The sequence below is a fragment of the Scyliorhinus canicula genome, chromosome 7 (assembly GCF_902713615.1).
Source record: "Scyliorhinus canicula chromosome 7, sScyCan1.1, whole genome shotgun sequence".
NCBI classification, from domain to species: domain Eukaryota; kingdom Metazoa; phylum Chordata; class Chondrichthyes; order Carcharhiniformes; family Scyliorhinidae; genus Scyliorhinus; species Scyliorhinus canicula.
Window position 1 is genome coordinate 181,644,352 of NC_052152.1, and position 16,724 is coordinate 181,661,075.

Consider the following 16,724-nt stretch of genomic DNA (forward strand, 5'->3'; position numbering starts at 1 on the left):
GTTCTTATATCCTTATTTTTGCAAAATAAAGTTCCCCAACTCATTGCTTTTGAATGCTTGAAATCTTTACAATGTATCACTGGTCTTCTACCCACTCTAGGTCTATTTATTCGGACCTTTTTCATCTTCAATGCTGGAGGTCTACTAGGTGGAAGACTAGGTCGGGCTTCCTGACCCCGCCCGCCGCCGGAATCGTCTGGTTCCACTGGAATTGTCCGGTTACATTGAAAGTAAATAGACTTGTGCCTGGGCTGTCAAATCTCCTGCAGCGGGTCCCGCACCACAGGGCCAGGATATACTGGCCTATGATTCCGTGAATGCACCAGTCTCACACTGGCAAATTACAATTTCCAATATGCAGCTTGTGGCTGCTACTTTCTGCGCTGGGCAGAGCCTATAAACAGGAAATTGTATTGTGTATATGTTGTCTTGCTGTCGACCTAGGAAAAACATTAAATGTTCCATAGATCATATTTTGAATTTTTAGACATGAACCTGTCCATAGCAATGCAGGAAGAGATAAGTTACTATCTTTGAAACATGCTTATAAATCCTTTATTGTGGAGATCAATGGTGGGTCGAATGAATGAATTAAATATGAATGAATGAATTGAATGCACATGCAACAAATCATAGAATCCCTACAGTACAGAAGGAGGCCATTCAGCCCATCGAGTCGGCACCGCCCTTCGGAAAGAGCACCCTACCTCGGCCCACGCTGCCCCCCTACCCGAACCCCCATCCTCTCCCTGGAAGCCAGTAACCCCACCTAATCTTTTTGAACACTAAGGGACAATTTAGAATGGCCAAGCCACCTGGACTGTGGGAGGAAACCGGTGCACCCGCTGGAAACCCACACAGACAGGGGGGGGAAAGTACAAACTCAACACAGATAGTCACCAAAGCTGGAATTGAACCCGGTTCGCTGGCGCTGGGAGGCAGCTGTGCTAACCACTGTGCCATCCTAAATATATGTGCTTTTGGCAATTCAGCCCTAAGTGTATTTATCTGAATAACATATATTGCAACTATTCTAGGAAATAGCTGGGAGGCTGGCATCTTAATGATGGATCTTGGACCAGGAAGTGAATAGAAACAAATTAAGTTCTCCCATCTGCCCCTGTAATCCTGCAGAAGCTCAGTCTGTGGTGGTACTACTGAGCCACTCTTGGTGATGGATACCGAAGTCCCCCGCCCAGAGTAGATTCTGCATAATGGCCACCTTCCAAGTGGTGTTCAATATGATTCTTCAGCTCCTCCCCACCAATATGTCTGTCCTTCCAAATGAAAAACCTAAAACAATTGGATACACTAGCACTGATAAACTAGCCTTTGATCCCATTTGATGGGATCCACAAGTGACCACAAAGCTTACCGTCCCACTTTAAACACGCAAGGTGAATGCCCACACCACTAAAGATGCATCTAGAGTCCTTTCCCCCAGTTGTTGGATAGCATGTTGAACTACACAGTCAATAATGGGAGAGATTGTGAATAAACTGCAATTCTCTGAGAAGACTACACCTTGAGCTGTGTTTGGTTCTTTTTGTTGAGAAACAAGGAAGATATTAACTTGATGAAGACAATGTAAAGAAGAGCCAGGATGCTGACAATAGTGTCAAAATTCTGCTTATTGAGAACAAATAGGGGCACCTGGGTATTTTCTGCTGATAAAGATAGGGAATCTGACAAATAACCATTCATACATGATAGTGAACAATGCAAAATACTACTTTAAAATAATTTGTGTGTAGGACAAGGGGGCACAGATTCTAACTAGGAAAAGGTCATTTTAACATTGGGGGTGATGAGGGTGAAAGCCCTGGAATCACTTAGGAAGCGATTAGTTACAGTGACAGGAGTACTGTAAGATGTTCCTTGATGTAATGGGCTTCTCTCACTCCAGAGTAACAGGAGGTTAACATATTTAACTGCCAGTAACCTACATTATGCAAAGTGAACATAGTAACATACTTATCTTTCAGTCCTCCTAACACTAGGATGTGCTGTTGTCCAGTCAGTTTTTCTGCATTGAAGTGAAAAGTATTTCCTAATAAAATCTTTCAAAACCTTATCCATGTTTTGAACTGATATCTTCCGAATGAACGTATTTAAAGGACCTAGCTTCGAAATTTATGACATTAATTTGGATTCAATTGGCAAATTAACTCAATGCATGACAACAAATATGCAAAATCAGGCTATAGTGATGTGGACCTTTGGCCTAATTTCCTGTAATTGACATTGAAATGTTAGAACAAAGTTCAACCGTAGCCTGCCCTCCATCCTAATGGAGATTCTGCATGGGTTAGAGGGGCAGGTGGAAGACCTTAGTTTGTTTCTATTCTCCTCCTGGTCCAAGGTCCATCATGAAGATGCAAACCTCCCACTCCCAGGTTGTTGTGCTCTTTTCAATATGGCACTGGATGCTACTATCTAAATGGTCCAGGGTAGGAAATCTAAATGTTTATGGTCCTGGACATGAGCAGTTTGCGTTTATACTCTCTAGCTTCTCACCAACAAAGAGTGCTGACAGACAACTAGATGATCAGAGGGTATGGGGAAAGATTAAGACAGCAGATCCACAAAGTCAGGCAGACAGTGGAGCGATCCCAGGGAGCATAGGGGAACTGGCAGCCGGTGGAAAGTGTTTTGTGTCCCCAGAATGAACAGTTACCAACAAAAATTAACTTGAAATGGGCATGGCCCCCATGAAAATCATTAACAAAACTTTTGATTATATATTTGAGAAATGATGGCCGGGATTCTCTGATCCGAGTACACTTCGCCATCTCTGCCAACGAAAACGGAGAATTTGGCGCTCAGCCAAAATTTCATTCACTGCAGCGGGATTGGAGAATCCCAGCCACGGGCAAGGTGGGAGATTTCGAGCCTCTCTGTCTGAATGACCTACAGCGGGGCCTTTAATAATAATAATAATAACAACAATAATAATCGCTTATTGCCACAAGTAGGCTTCAATGAAGTTACTGTGAAAAGCCCCTAGTCGCCACATTCCGGCACCCGTTCGGGGAGGCTGGTACGGGAATTGAACCTGTGCTGCTGGCCTTGTTCTGTATTACAAGCCAGTTGTTTAGCCCACTGTGCTAAACCAGCCCCTGTATTGATCTCTGTTGTGGTCACTCAATGCTCATTTCAACTTGTCAAAGTGCATGACATAAGGTTCTAATTTGTAAGTGGCGAGTTGTTGGTGGCCTGCTCTGAGATTCCAGTGGGTTATATATCAGCAGAAATGGGCCTGTAACTGATGCAATGATGCATTACAACTGTCAGACGATTAGTGCCCTACCCCTGCCTGGAAAGAAAACCCTCACTCCCATCCCACACATTTTAAACTGCCAAAGGTATAGGAAGAGAAAGGATGGGGGGAAGAATTATTTCATGCTGGCTTGTTCTAACCTGGAACGTGAAATTTACAGATATCTAACGCACAATTGTCCCTCGCCAATAGCAATTGACTTCCAATTAACTACGGACTACCCTGTAGAAACAATTTTTCGACAAACTGACCTCAAAGCGACAAGCCAGGTCAAATACAACCATTCCTTCCCAGCAAATGTATAGATTTCTTTTAACAACAGTTGTATTAATATGAGCTGCCATGTCATCCATCTTAACTTGAGTCATGCAATGGGAGATCCATTCGTTTTTGATAAATGTAGATAACTTAAACTTAATTTGAATTTGATGCGATACCATCAAATTAGAGTACAGTAGTAAATCACACCCAGCTCCCACATATTCACAGGTTTCAATCTAAATATTCATATTTTCCTGTCATTTTCCATCCCCGATGTTTCAGCTCCACTATTATCCTGCATCTCTGACATCACATTCTCATTACTGTGGATTACTCTCTGCTTCCCTGCCTGTGAAGTCTGACACAGTTCAAACAATTTTATGAATAGAAATCATGTACAAAGACCATGTGGTGCAGCTTCCGCTTTGGGCACAATTGGCACAAAGGGTGCAAATTGCACCTAAAATTGTGCCAGTTTTGAAAAATTACTTCTCCCCTTGAGTTTCCATTCAAATGCATCAAACACAAAATCTGCCATGAACCAGGCAGTGTTTTGAAAAGGAATTTCGAAAGAAAGTCCGAAACATATTCTTTGTTATGTTTAATAGTGGGAGCCGCCTGCTGAAAACGGGATTATCGTAAAAAAAAAAATGAGCATTTTAATCAGTGTCAATCCACAGCACCCGTGAGTGACCTGGTCGTTACCGAAAATGACTTTTAAAAAGGATACAACACAATTTTCTAGCTATATCGGGGTACAGTGGTTAGATTCATTCACAGCTCTTCGAAATGTACCTTTTTATCACCTTGGGCTGAAAAGGACCTGCTTGGTATTTAAAGCCACTCTGAAGACCTACAAGCGAACACAATTAGTGGAAACTCCCAATGGTGACTGATTTGCCCAGCAGCGTGACCAGTCTTACGGGCACAACCTCTTCCTTGCGCAATTATCTTAAAGTGGCTGGAATAGATCTCTGAAACTTTGTTGCGCTGAGTAAAAATCGCGCTTAAAATTAGGCAATTTCGACGCCAATTCCCCCGACCTCGGCCAATTTCTATGCACAATTGGATGGAAATATCTGGCCCAATATCTTTTAGAACAAAGAATGTACAATTCTTAAGTTACTTTAATGAGGACACGAGGAGTCCACACCGAGTAAAATGAGAAACAAAATTGGATTTAAGCAAGTGAAACGTATACTACCCGATAGATACCCACCAAGTTCCTATTCTGGTTAGTGCCTGTGGCAATCTTTGTGAGGTTGACTTCAGGATGGAAAGCGTAGTGTTCACATGAAATTCTTTTCATGAACTTACCTAATTTTATTTACATTACTTGATTTAGAGTTCAATACTTATTCCTATGGTAAACAAGTATATTATTAAACAACACTCACTAACGCTATCTCTATTACCTAACTGCAATTGTACTCTATCTTACTAGCTCTACAATGCACTCTACTCCAGTCTCCTCTAACTCTAATCTACCCTCTCCAGCTCACTTTCTCCCAGAAATCTAAGTGTCAGTGCAATTTATAGTACTGTCCCTTAACTCCCCCTAGTGGTTAGTTTTAACATAACATTAACTCTTCACATGCTGTATATTTGTATAATGTGCCTTGCTGGCCGACCTTTTATCCAGAGGTTAATTGAGAAACTCGGGCAGCACGGTGGCCTAGTGGTTAGCACAACCGCCTCACGGCGCTGAGGACCCGGGTTCGAATCCCGGCTCTGGGTCACTGTCCGTGTGGAGTTTGCACATTTTCCCCGTGTTTGCATGGGTTTCGCCCCCACAACCCAAAAATGTGCAGAGTAGGTGGATTGGCCACGCTAAATTGCCCCTTAATTGGAAAAAATAATTTGGTAATCTAAATTTATAAAAAAAAAAAATTTTTTAAATTGAGAAACTCCACCCCCTAGCGGAGGAGCTCGTACTCCACAAGGAGCATGGGGTGGATAAGCATTCTCGCCCCGTAGGTCCGGCAGAGGATATTTCAGTTACCATGTACTCCAGTTCCATGCAGAAACAAACAAGCTGCTGTCAGTAGCATGTGCCAGCAGAGGCCAGTGAGCCTGAGAACGATTTTGTTGGATGGTAAGAACATGGGCGGAATTGTCTGACACCTCGCAGGGTCGGGGAATCGCCCGGCGCCGCCGTAAATCCCGCCCCTGCCGTGGCCGGAATTCTCTGCCACCCGGGAATCGGCGAGGGTGGGAATCACGCCTCGCCGGTTGGCGGGCCCCCCGCGCCAATCGCCGTGCTCCCCGTGGCGATTCTCCGGCTCGCGATGGGCTGAAGTCCCGCCGCTGTCAGGCCTCTCCCGCCAACGTGGTTTAAACCACCTCTGTGCCAGCGGGATTGGCAGCGCGAGCGGGCCCCCGGGGTCCTGGGGGGGGGGCGCGGGGTGATCGGACCACAGAGGGGTGCCCCCACAGTGGCCTGGCCCGCGATCGGGGCCCACCAATCGGCGGGCAGGCCTGTGCCCTGGGGGCACTCTTTTTCTTCCACTGCCGCCATGGCCTCCACCATGGCGGAGGCAGAAGAGACCCTCTCCACCGCGCATGCGCCGGTGGTGACGTCAGCGGCCGCTGACGCTCTGGCGCATGCGCGGACCCACGCCGACCGGCGAAGGCCTTTCGGCCAGCCCCGACGCCGATCGGCATAGTGCCAAAGGCCGTTGGCGCCAGTTGGCGGAGCGGGAGCCACTCCGGCGCGGGCCTAGCCCCTAAAGGTGCGGAGAATTCCGCACCTTTGGGGAGGCCCGACACCGGAGTGGTTGGCGCCACTCCGCTACTATCGGGTAGGGGTGAATTTCGCCCATGATAGTAAATTCAATTTCTGCTACATGTTTAGCACAGGGCTAAATCACTGGCTTTTAAAGCAGGCTTACTTAGAACACTGCACTCGAGCAGCATGGTGGCACAGTTGGTTCACCCTGCTGCCTCACGGTGCCGAGGTCCCAGGTTCGATCGCGGCTCTGGGTCACTGTCCATGTGGAGTTTGCACATTCACCCGTGTCTGCGTGGGTTTCGCCCCCACAGCCCAAAGATGTGCAGGCTACGTGGATTGGCCATGCTAAATTTCCCCCTTAATTAGAAAAAATGAATTGGGTACTCTAAATTTATTTTTTAAAAACTCTGCACTCAGCGATATACGTCATGGAGTACGTTGTTTCATGCGTCAATTGCATGTGGAACATATGTCAAAATTCTAATGCAGCAAGTGAGCATAATGGCTTTAGAAGCAGTGCAACAAATGGTTAGCGGCCGGGCCTTCACGCCCGTTTCAACACGGCCGCAAATACACCTGCTTGCTGCCGTCATGAAACGGGTGCCAGATGCCTGTTTGGGGCCCGATTGGCGTGCCCACTGATCGCGGGCCGTGCATCCGTAACGGACGCACTCTTTTCCCTCCGCCGCCCCGCAAGATCAAGCCACCACGTTTTGCGAGGCGACTGAGGGAAAAGACGCCAACTGCGCATGCACGGGTTGGCGTCGTCAAGGCCGCGTCAGCCACCGTGATGCGCGGGGCCGGGCTCCTAGCCCCGCCTGGGGGGGAGAATCGGCCCCGGAAGTGAGCCTGAAGGCTGCCGTGGGTCACGGCCTGTCCCACGGCAGCCTTTACGATTCTACACATTTGCGGAGAATCTCACCCATCTGACTGCAGCCCTCAATCTCATTGTCTCAGGATCATTCCACTATGCTGCCAGGAAAATCTCAGACGTCTCATCATCAGTGGTCTACAAGTGAATCATGAAGGTGATTGATACATTATTTGTCAACATAAACTAAGATATATCCTTTCCAATTGAAGTCAAGGGTCAAAATGAGCGAGCCAGAGAGCCTTGGGATTCACAAAAATGGTTCCCTTCTCTTGGTACAGGATAGCATATTCCACACTTGTTGCCATCAAGGAACTTCAAGGAGAGACAGGAGATTTTGTCAATTATGAATGTGCTGCTTTATAGTGATCATAAAAGGCAACTCTGTACCTGATATACAGGCAGCTAGCACGATGCTTTCTTCTTACACAGCCAACTGTCCTCTCAGTTTTTCAATCTGCCAGAATTATTTGTAGACAGATGCTTAAGCCTATAACTTTCTTATACGGCTTATGCCATCTCTTTGCAACCCCATTATACTGGAACAGAGCATTTATAATGAAAGCCATGGCATCACTAGAAGGTTCAGTGAATTCACTGTCAGGCTACTAAGCAAAAGTTCAGATGTCTTGGTCGGTCAGTAAGATCACTGCAATGTGCTCCGACGAAGTATCCCAAGTAATTGAGACCTGCTGGAGGTAGATAGACAAGAAGGGCAGCATCCAATGAGGAACAATTTGGTAAATGAGAAGTGGAAGCAGGCCACTACAATGCCTTGAAGGCAGATATGTGTAGGGTGGCACAGTAGCACAATGGTTAACACTGTTGCTTCACAGCTCCAGGGTCCCAGGTTGGATTCCCAGCGTGGGTTACTGTCTGCACGGAGTCTGCACGTTCTCCCCATGTCTGCATGGGTTTCCTCCGGATGCTCCAGTTTCCTCCCACAAGTCCCGAAAGACGTGCTTGTTAGGTGAATTGGACATTCTGAATTCTCCCTCTGTGTACCTGGACAGGCGCCGGAATGTGGCGACTTGGGGATTTTCACAGTAACTTAATTGCAGTGTTAATGTAAATCTACTTGTGACAATAAAGATTATTATTATTATGTAAGGGGCGATTTCACTGCTCAATGCTTCAGGTGGTATGCAATATCCATTGAAAACAAAATCCAATCCTCCAAAACATTTCCCATTAATCTGAGGGAGGACTGAATTCAGCAGGTGGATGATGCCTTGAACCTCTCTGCCAACATTGTCTATGAGAAGGAGAGTTCACGCCACCTATACACCTCAGCATCCCGGGCTATATGTGGGACCAGCGCGTGATGAGTTGAATAGCTTCTGCTGGGTCTGGGATGTGCTGTGTAAGCATGCCTTCATCAAGAATATTTTCTCAGATAAGGAGAGTGGAATTTGTAAAAGTCACTCAACCTCATCTGTAATGTTAATTTGTTCGCTTTTGTGGAAGAGATTAAGAGGCAACATAACCATTGTAACAAAATGGTGTGCGGAACACAGGAGTGTTTGATGGAAGTGCTAGGGACTGTATGCTGATTCAGGTAGTTATTCAAAACAAATTTATTCAGACGATATACAATGTGTACACATTGGGTTACTGAGCAGGTACATCTCCACTGAGTGCTGCCAGTCTGCAATGAGTCCCTCACACCCTAGGGGGGCCCAGAGGTCTGGAAGCAGGTCAGATGGGCCAGCACTTCCCAAGATGCTCAAAGTATTATTAGGGTCTTCATCCCTCATCGTGTGGAATCAAGGGCATGTGGTCTGGTGGGCACCAGTGAAATGAGGGTTCTCCTATTGCGTCAGAAAGTATCACACGGTGTCTGGGCCAGGAATGAACATGGGTGCTCATTTCTGGTAAGGATGTCACCTTCTGCCTTACGACCATCAATTGTCTAGCCTGGAGTTAAGGGTGATACGATTTTGGTCCTGTGTCTGAAATTGTACCACAGTTGTTTCTCATGGAAGCCCATGTCCCTATTTCTCATCCGCTTGTGGTAAGCAGAGATAGAATTAGGTTCATAGGCAGTAGAGGAACATGTGGCTTTAGACTTCGGCCCATGTGCAATTCAACTGGAGAGAATACATTCGCTAGAGTTGTGGCTCGATAGTGCATCAGTTCTGAATTCCAATCGGGATATTTGGCATCAGGGTTTTTGTTGGTTCTGACCGCTCACTCAGCCACCCCCGTTAGCTTGAGGGTGACGAGTGGAGCTGCCGATATGGGAGATTCCATTGTCAGGCAGTGAATTTCCAGAAGAGGTCTTTCGCAAATTGTGGACTATTATCCGAGGTGAGTTTTTTGGATATGGCAAGGGTGTAGAATTATTGGGTTGCAATAACTGATGACCAGGGCCGAACAACAATATATGTTTTTTTAACAGTAACTGAGCAGCTCTTCCATGCTATGTGTCTCCGGGAGAACTCCCCGCAATCCCGCACATGACCCCTTTTTGTACAAGCGTCATTCCAACATCCACATGACGATCCACATACAGAGTCCATATCACACCTGACCCCCACCCACTGATCCAGCTCTCAGCTCATGTTGACCCCAATGACTTCTGTCAATCCGCTCCCCCCCACCCCCCCCCCCCCCCCCCCCCCCCCAACCTACAAAGGCCCTCGAGCCTTTTGATGGTAACATTCAATTCAAACCGCAGGGCAAATTGAGCTGTATTGCACAGAGGACCTGCTTTATGCTTGAGGCAACTTGCTTTTCAAGTGAACCTCCATCCAGTTCATTGGGGAAGAGGATCAGGTGGCGTGTGAAGCAGGCAGCTGACACAATTGTGCCCGTTTTACAATTCTGCTCAGGACAATTTGAACCCCCCCCCCCCCACACACACTCTCTGGAAGGGGCTGGTTTAGCACACTGGGCTAAATTGCTGGCTTTGAAAGCAGACCAAGGCAGGCCAGCAGCACGGTTCAATTCCCGTACCAGCCTCCCCTAACAGGCGCCGGAATGTGGCGACTAGGGGCTTTTCACAGTAACTTCATTGAAGCCTACTCGTGACAATAAGCGATTTTCATTTCATTTCATTGTTTCCCATTACTGAGGCACACATACAGCATGATTGTTCTCACTGTGAAGCCTGTTTAGTGTCATTGCTGGAAAAAAAAACATACATACTGTTGAACCATGGATTCAACAAAACCAGCACAAAAGATTGAAAAACAGTAGGAGTAAATGTACTGCTATATCAGGAGTGACATTAGGATGGTAGAGGTATTGAACTCCCTCCCACAGCATTTGAAGCTTGACCAGTTGTTAAGTTTGAATCTGAGATTGATAGGCTTTTGTTAAGCAAAGACATTAAGGGATTTGGGCCAGAGGCAGGCATATGGAATTAGGCCACAGATCAACCACGATCTCAATGAATGGCGGGACAGGCTTGATGGGCTGAATGGTCTACTCCTGTTCCTATGTTCCTAAATGTTAGGTAATTGGATGGTGTCCAGTTATTTGCAACTAAAGATCAGCTAGTGTTTTTTTAATTCCCAGCATTTTCACTTGCTATTTCTGTGCTGGGAGGAGTTCACTCTTTTGTTTGACTTAATGTTCTATTGGACAGCCATCTTGTTTTGTGAATGTCACAAACCTCAGTGTAGTTTTCTGCTGTCTATCTTGTAGGACCAATAAATATGAATGAACATCATATATAATAGGTTGGATTTCCTGGCCCTTCCTTCTGGTGGGATCTCGTATAAATTCCAGCTAGTGCTAGAATTGCAAACAGTTCTACTTTAACTCTTTGTTCCATACGTTCCCTCAGTTCAGTGGTGGCACAGTGGTTACTACTGCTGCCTCACAGCAGCAGGGACCTGGGTTCAATTCTGGCTTCGGGTGAGTGCCTGTGTGGAGTCTCCCCGTGTCTGCGTGGGTTTCCTCCGGGTAGAGTTGATGGACCAAATAACCTCCTTCTGCGCTGTAGGGATTCTATGATTCGTCCTTAATTTCATGTGCATTTATTCGCTTGTTTGCTTATCTTTGTTTGTCTACAATGCACCTAACTTTGTATCAAACACAAATTTGGATCATTACTTTCTATGCCATCATCTAGCCATGGATAACAAATACAGTCTTGCCAGCATTGTCCACACCCCACAGACATTTTTTTTAACAAGTGTTCTGCAAAAGTTGTAATTGAGGAACAATGGCATAAAGCTTACAAATTAGTACTTTCGGCCAGACGAAGCAAGACAGAAAGTCAGAAATTTAGACACAGAGATTAGTCCATCCCATTCATTTTGCCAGCCATTAACTGACAGGGATGGTGAAATGATGACAAGTGAGCAGTATTCCTGGAAGTAAGCCAAGGTGTGGATTCTGAAAGGATGGAATTATAGTCTGTGCAGCTGGTCAGACTGGCATAAACCTCCTGTACAGTGGCGAACCTCACTTAACGTGCAATTGATAAACGTCAAAACTAGAGGATAAATTCACAGAATATGTTTCCTGCGGTGAGCCAGACTTGAAATGAGCAGAGGTTGGAGACAGGGCTATAACACTGTAACTCTGATTGTCAAACCCATGCTTCCGTCAAGCAGGATTCCTTAATAGAAACGCTTGATTGGTGAATTTACTCTCAGAAGCAGACAACAAAAATTGTTTTTCATTTTCCAGAATGGGCAATCACTTCTTTAGAAACACAAAAAACACATACAATTTATAACACAGCACAAAGGAAGATAAGAATACATTAATTTCCAGCATATTTGCACATTAAAGTTACAAATTGGTGCCCTGCTGAGTCCATTAACTATAGAAATAACAAGTGGTACATAACACATCACAGGGGACAAAATATCGAAGGTGAAAGAATTCATTTTGATGAGTTTCCCTTTTGCCTAATTCCCATCCCAGTGATTATGTTACGAGACTAGAAATCCAGTTGTCTAGACTAATGATCTGGAAATACGAGTTCAAATCTCACCATAGCAGTTAGGGAATTTAAACTCAGCTAATAAATAAAATAGTTCGGAATAAAAAGGAAATATTGATGATGGTGACCATAGCGATGACGTTACCAGGTAAATAACTGGATTGTCACCCAGTTACAAATTAGTACTTTCAGCCAGACGAAGAAAGACAGAAAGTCAGGAATTTAGACACAGAGATTAGTCCATCCCATTCATTTTGCCAGCCATTAACTGACAGGGATGGTGAGATGATGACAATTTGGAAAGGAAATCTGTTGTCTTTACTCCATATGGCTCCACATCCACAGCAATGTGGCTGACTCTTAACTGTCCTTTGAAATGGCCTAGCAAACCACGAAACAAAAATCGACTCAGGCACCAGCCATGATAAAGGCACAGCAAGACCAGTCAAACCTTGCAATTCTTCCTCAAAATCTGGGGACCTGTGCCAAAATTGGGAAAACTGTTCTACTGGCTAGGTAAGTCACAGCCAGTCAGTTTCAGTCAGTAGCTCAGGCTTTTCTGCTGTCATCCTGGGTTATACCAGGCAGGACAGACCCATTAGAGGTGGTGGCAGTATAGTTTATAGCTCGGAGGGAGTTGTCCTCGGAGTCGTCAACTTGAATCTGGAGCTCATGGGAGTCTCATGGCATCGGGTCAAACATGGACAAGGAAACCTGCTGATTACCACCCTATCACCGTCCCTCAGCATCTGTGGCCCTCCATGTTGAACACCACTTGGAGAGGCAATGAGGGCAGCAAGGGCACAGAATATATTGTGGGGAGGGTGGAGGAACCTCAAAGTCTTTCACAAACTATGTTTTGGCAGCAACACTGCTGACTAAACTGGCCAAGTCCTGAAAGATGTATCTGCCAAGCTTGTTCCAAAGATGGGTAATGTCATCTGCCCCTGACATTAAGGCACTATTTGAAAATTGAAGCCATATAAATTAGGGGGCAAGCTTTCCAGTGGCTGGAGATATACCTAGCACAAAGGAAAATGGTGTTGGAGGTGAATCTTTCAGCTGCAGGACATCATTGCTGGAGTTGCTCAGGGCAGTGTTCTCAGCTCAACCATCTTTAGCTGCTTCATGAATAACTTTCCCCCCTCGATCATGAACTTGGGAAATAGACTGATATGAGCAGTGTTCGGTTCCATTCACAATTCCTCAGATAATGAAGCAGTTTGTCCCCGCATGCAGCAAATCCTACACAACATTTAGGTTTGGGCTGAAATGAGCCAAGTAACATTCAAAACTAATACAAGTGCCAAGCAATGACCAACGAGAGGGGGTCTAACTACTTCCCCTTGGCATTGAACAGCATTACCATTGCTGACTTCTTCCACCATCACATCCTGATATCATGGGTCAGCACGGTGGCTTCGGTTTCCTCCCACAGTCCAAAGTTGTGGCAGGTTAGGTGGACTGGCTATGCTAAATTACTCCGTAGTGTCAAAAATATGTGTAGGTTATATTAAGGGTTATTGGGATAGGGCAGGGGAGTGAGCTCACATGGAGTACTCTTTCAGAGGGTCGGGGCAAACTCGATGGGCCAAATGGCCTCACTGTGCACTGGTAGGGATTCTATGATGTGAGTAAGCAATTGATGAAAGGAAAAAACATTTTCACATGAGTGGTTTGGGTCTGATTTTCACTACTCGGAGTGCGGTGGAGGCAGGTTCAATCAAACCATTCAAGAGGGCATTAGATGATTACTTGTATAGGAACAATATGTAAGGGTATGGAGAAAAGGGAGAGGATTGACACAAGTCATGCTTGTTTGGAGAGCTGGTGCAGACGCGATGGGCTAAATGGCCTCCTTCTGCGTCTTAATAATTCTGTGATTGGTGTGCCAAAGAGCACAGCTTAGAAGAGGGTATTCTACAGTGAGTAACTCATCTCATGACTCCCCAAAGCTATTCCACCATCTTTAAATGTAAGTCAGGAATGCGATGGAATATTACGCACTTGATCAGTACACCATAAACATTCCTTCCCTACACCGCTAGCACACTATCGCCGGGATTTATGACCAACCCGGCGTATGTTTTTTGGCGGAGAAGGCAGTCCCCCAGTGGGATTTACCGACCCACCATTGTCAACGGAATTTCTGGTGACAGCAGCCCTGATCGCCGGGAAAGTCATCGGACCAGAATATCCTGCTAGCATAAACAGCCGGTAAATCCCACCCGACAGCGACAGTGTACACAGAATACAAGTTGCACTGCAACAACTTTGCAAGGCTCCTTCAACAGCACCTCTGAAGCTTACACCACCTCGAAGGATAAGAGCAACAGGTGCATGGGAACACTGCCACCTGCAACTCCTTTCCAATTCACACACCATCCTGACTTGGAAACATATCATCATTCACTCACTTGGTCAGAATCCTTAAATTCCCCTTTCAACAGTACTGTGGGTGCATCAACATCACACGGATCGTTATGGCTAAAGACGTTGGCTCAACACAGACCTCCAAAGGACAGTTAAGGGGTGGACATGAAACACTGGCAATGATAGAAATGCTTACATACTGTGAATGAGTCAAAAAAGAAAATTTGTCTTGGTGTCAATTCATTTTGCACTTTTTGTCTGACATTTTCCTTTACTGTATGAAAGCTTTTGTTCATTGTTCTTTATGACAAAGGCAGTAATTGTTACCTTCACTACCAGGCAGTAATCCGGCAGAATGAATTGCCTGCCTGCCTTTGATTCTTCCGATTTTCACCCCATTGACTTCAGCGAGAGGAAAATCAGGCTGCTTGTACAATGGGCAGGCGATTAGCTGGCTGCCAGGTAATCACTCGGGAAGTGGAGATGAAAATTAGTCACAAAATTGTCCATTTACTTCATGAAAACCATGGCATTAAAGAAAAAATCGATGTTCATGATTGAAGAAGTACAATCTCTGTTAAGTTCTGCCATATATCCATTTTATTCATTGTCTGATTAGGCATTTTTAAAGGGACATTTACCTCATTCAACGGCTAACGGGTTAAACTAATTTACAGATAACTGCCCTACATTTTGCACAAAATGCTGGTATCATGGCCAAGAAAAGATTTGTAAGCAGGTCACAAAATAATTTAAAATATTTCTCAAAATTTCAAAGTTTACCATTTTCTCTTTTTTGGGTGGGTGGGGGGGGGGGGGGGGGGGGGGAAGACTCCTGTGGACAGTAAACTATATTCCAAAATATTAAGATGTGTGAAATGTGCATTTTTATTTTTGGAAATCTCTTTCAGTCTCAAACAGTACCTACCCCATTAGCTTTGCTGAGTGCTTGAAAGTATATGCTGTAGCTTTTCAGTGGGGAAAGTGGTGGGTTCCAGTAGCCATTGTATGTTTTGTTATCTCCAACGGTAAATGGCTGGGTGATAGGAAGGTTCACAGGTTTCAGCTCTGCAGCAGTGTAATGCAGTGAATCAAGCACAGAAGCATTCTTGTAGCCCACTGGGACGGGATAGCACTCAATCATATCTGCTGCCCTCCTAGACTTTTGTAAGTGTTCCTCCTTAACGACCAGTTGATAGGCACTGTGAGAAAACAACAGAAAATTGCATTTAAAATACTTTAAAGAAAGCGGAAGTTTAGTTTGAGTATAAAGTACCAAATTACACTACCGTTCCCTATATCAAATCAACAGCTGAAGTTCTGGTTCCAAGCAGATGGAAGCCGTGTTCACATTGCCCCTGTCCATGCTGACTTAGCCTCCTTGGTGGCACAGTGGTTAGCATCGCTGCCTCACAGCGCCAGAGACCTGGCTTCAATTCCGGCTTTGGGTGACTGTGTGGACTTTGCACGTTCTCCCTGGGACTGCGTGGGTTTCCTTGAGGGTGCTCCGGTTCCCTCCCACAGTCCAAATATGTGCAGGTTAGGAGGATTGGCCATGTTAAATTGTCCCTTAGTGTTCAGGGATGTGCAAGTTAGGTTACGGGTATAGGGCGGAATGGTTCAGTGCAGTCTTGATGGGCCGAATAACCTCCTTCTGCCCTGTGGGGATTCTATGATTCTATACCCCAGCAGTTTTAATTTTAATTCTCAACCTTGCATATAAATTTTTGCACGATTTCATTTTTTTGTTAGATTTCAATCTTCTCTGCCACATCAAGTCTCCTGGTCGCAGGGTGATGGTAGTGGTGGTGGAGAGAGGAGGTGTGGGGGCTTAGTGATACTTGCTTGTAGGAGACAGTCTGAAGAGTGAAGATAGCCTCCCAGTCCATGGTCTCTCAGAAAATTACTCACTCCTTCTGCCGCATTGAAATAAAATTCCTGATTCTGGTGGGGGATGCACAGACGGGCCGGATACAGCACCCCAAACCTCACTCCTTTCTTGTACAGAGCTGCCTTGACCCTGTAGAACTCAGCCACCTGCTTAGCCAACTCCACACCCAAGTCCTAGTAGATAAGAATCATGTTTCTTTCCTTGGTACATTCTATCATCTCCTTCACCCACCTCAGAATAGTCTCTTTGCCCAGAAATGATGCCACCACACCACCATCACTCTCAGCTACTACCTCATCTTCAGCCTTCTCCTCAATTCCCTGTGTGCTTGACCCACCTCAGGAGGCTAGTCAAATACCCCCTCCCCACCAGCTTCTCAAACATCTTCACCACATACTTTGTGGCCTGCATTCC

General features: G+C 45.5%; 1 protein-coding gene across 2 annotated transcripts in view; it reads right to left on the reverse strand.

Moving 5' to 3' along the window:
* ptprt (protein tyrosine phosphatase receptor type T) overlaps positions 1-16,724 on the reverse strand; it is a 1,581,811-nt gene that overhangs the window by 439,521 nt on the left and 1,125,566 nt on the right. For both annotated transcript variants that reach the window (XM_038803435.1, XM_038803434.1), the window contains one exon: positions 15,348-15,621. In XM_038803435.1, the coding sequence (XP_038659363.1) occupies positions 15,348-15,621 (274 nt within the window). The remainder of the gene's footprint in view (positions 1-15,347; positions 15,622-16,724) is intronic.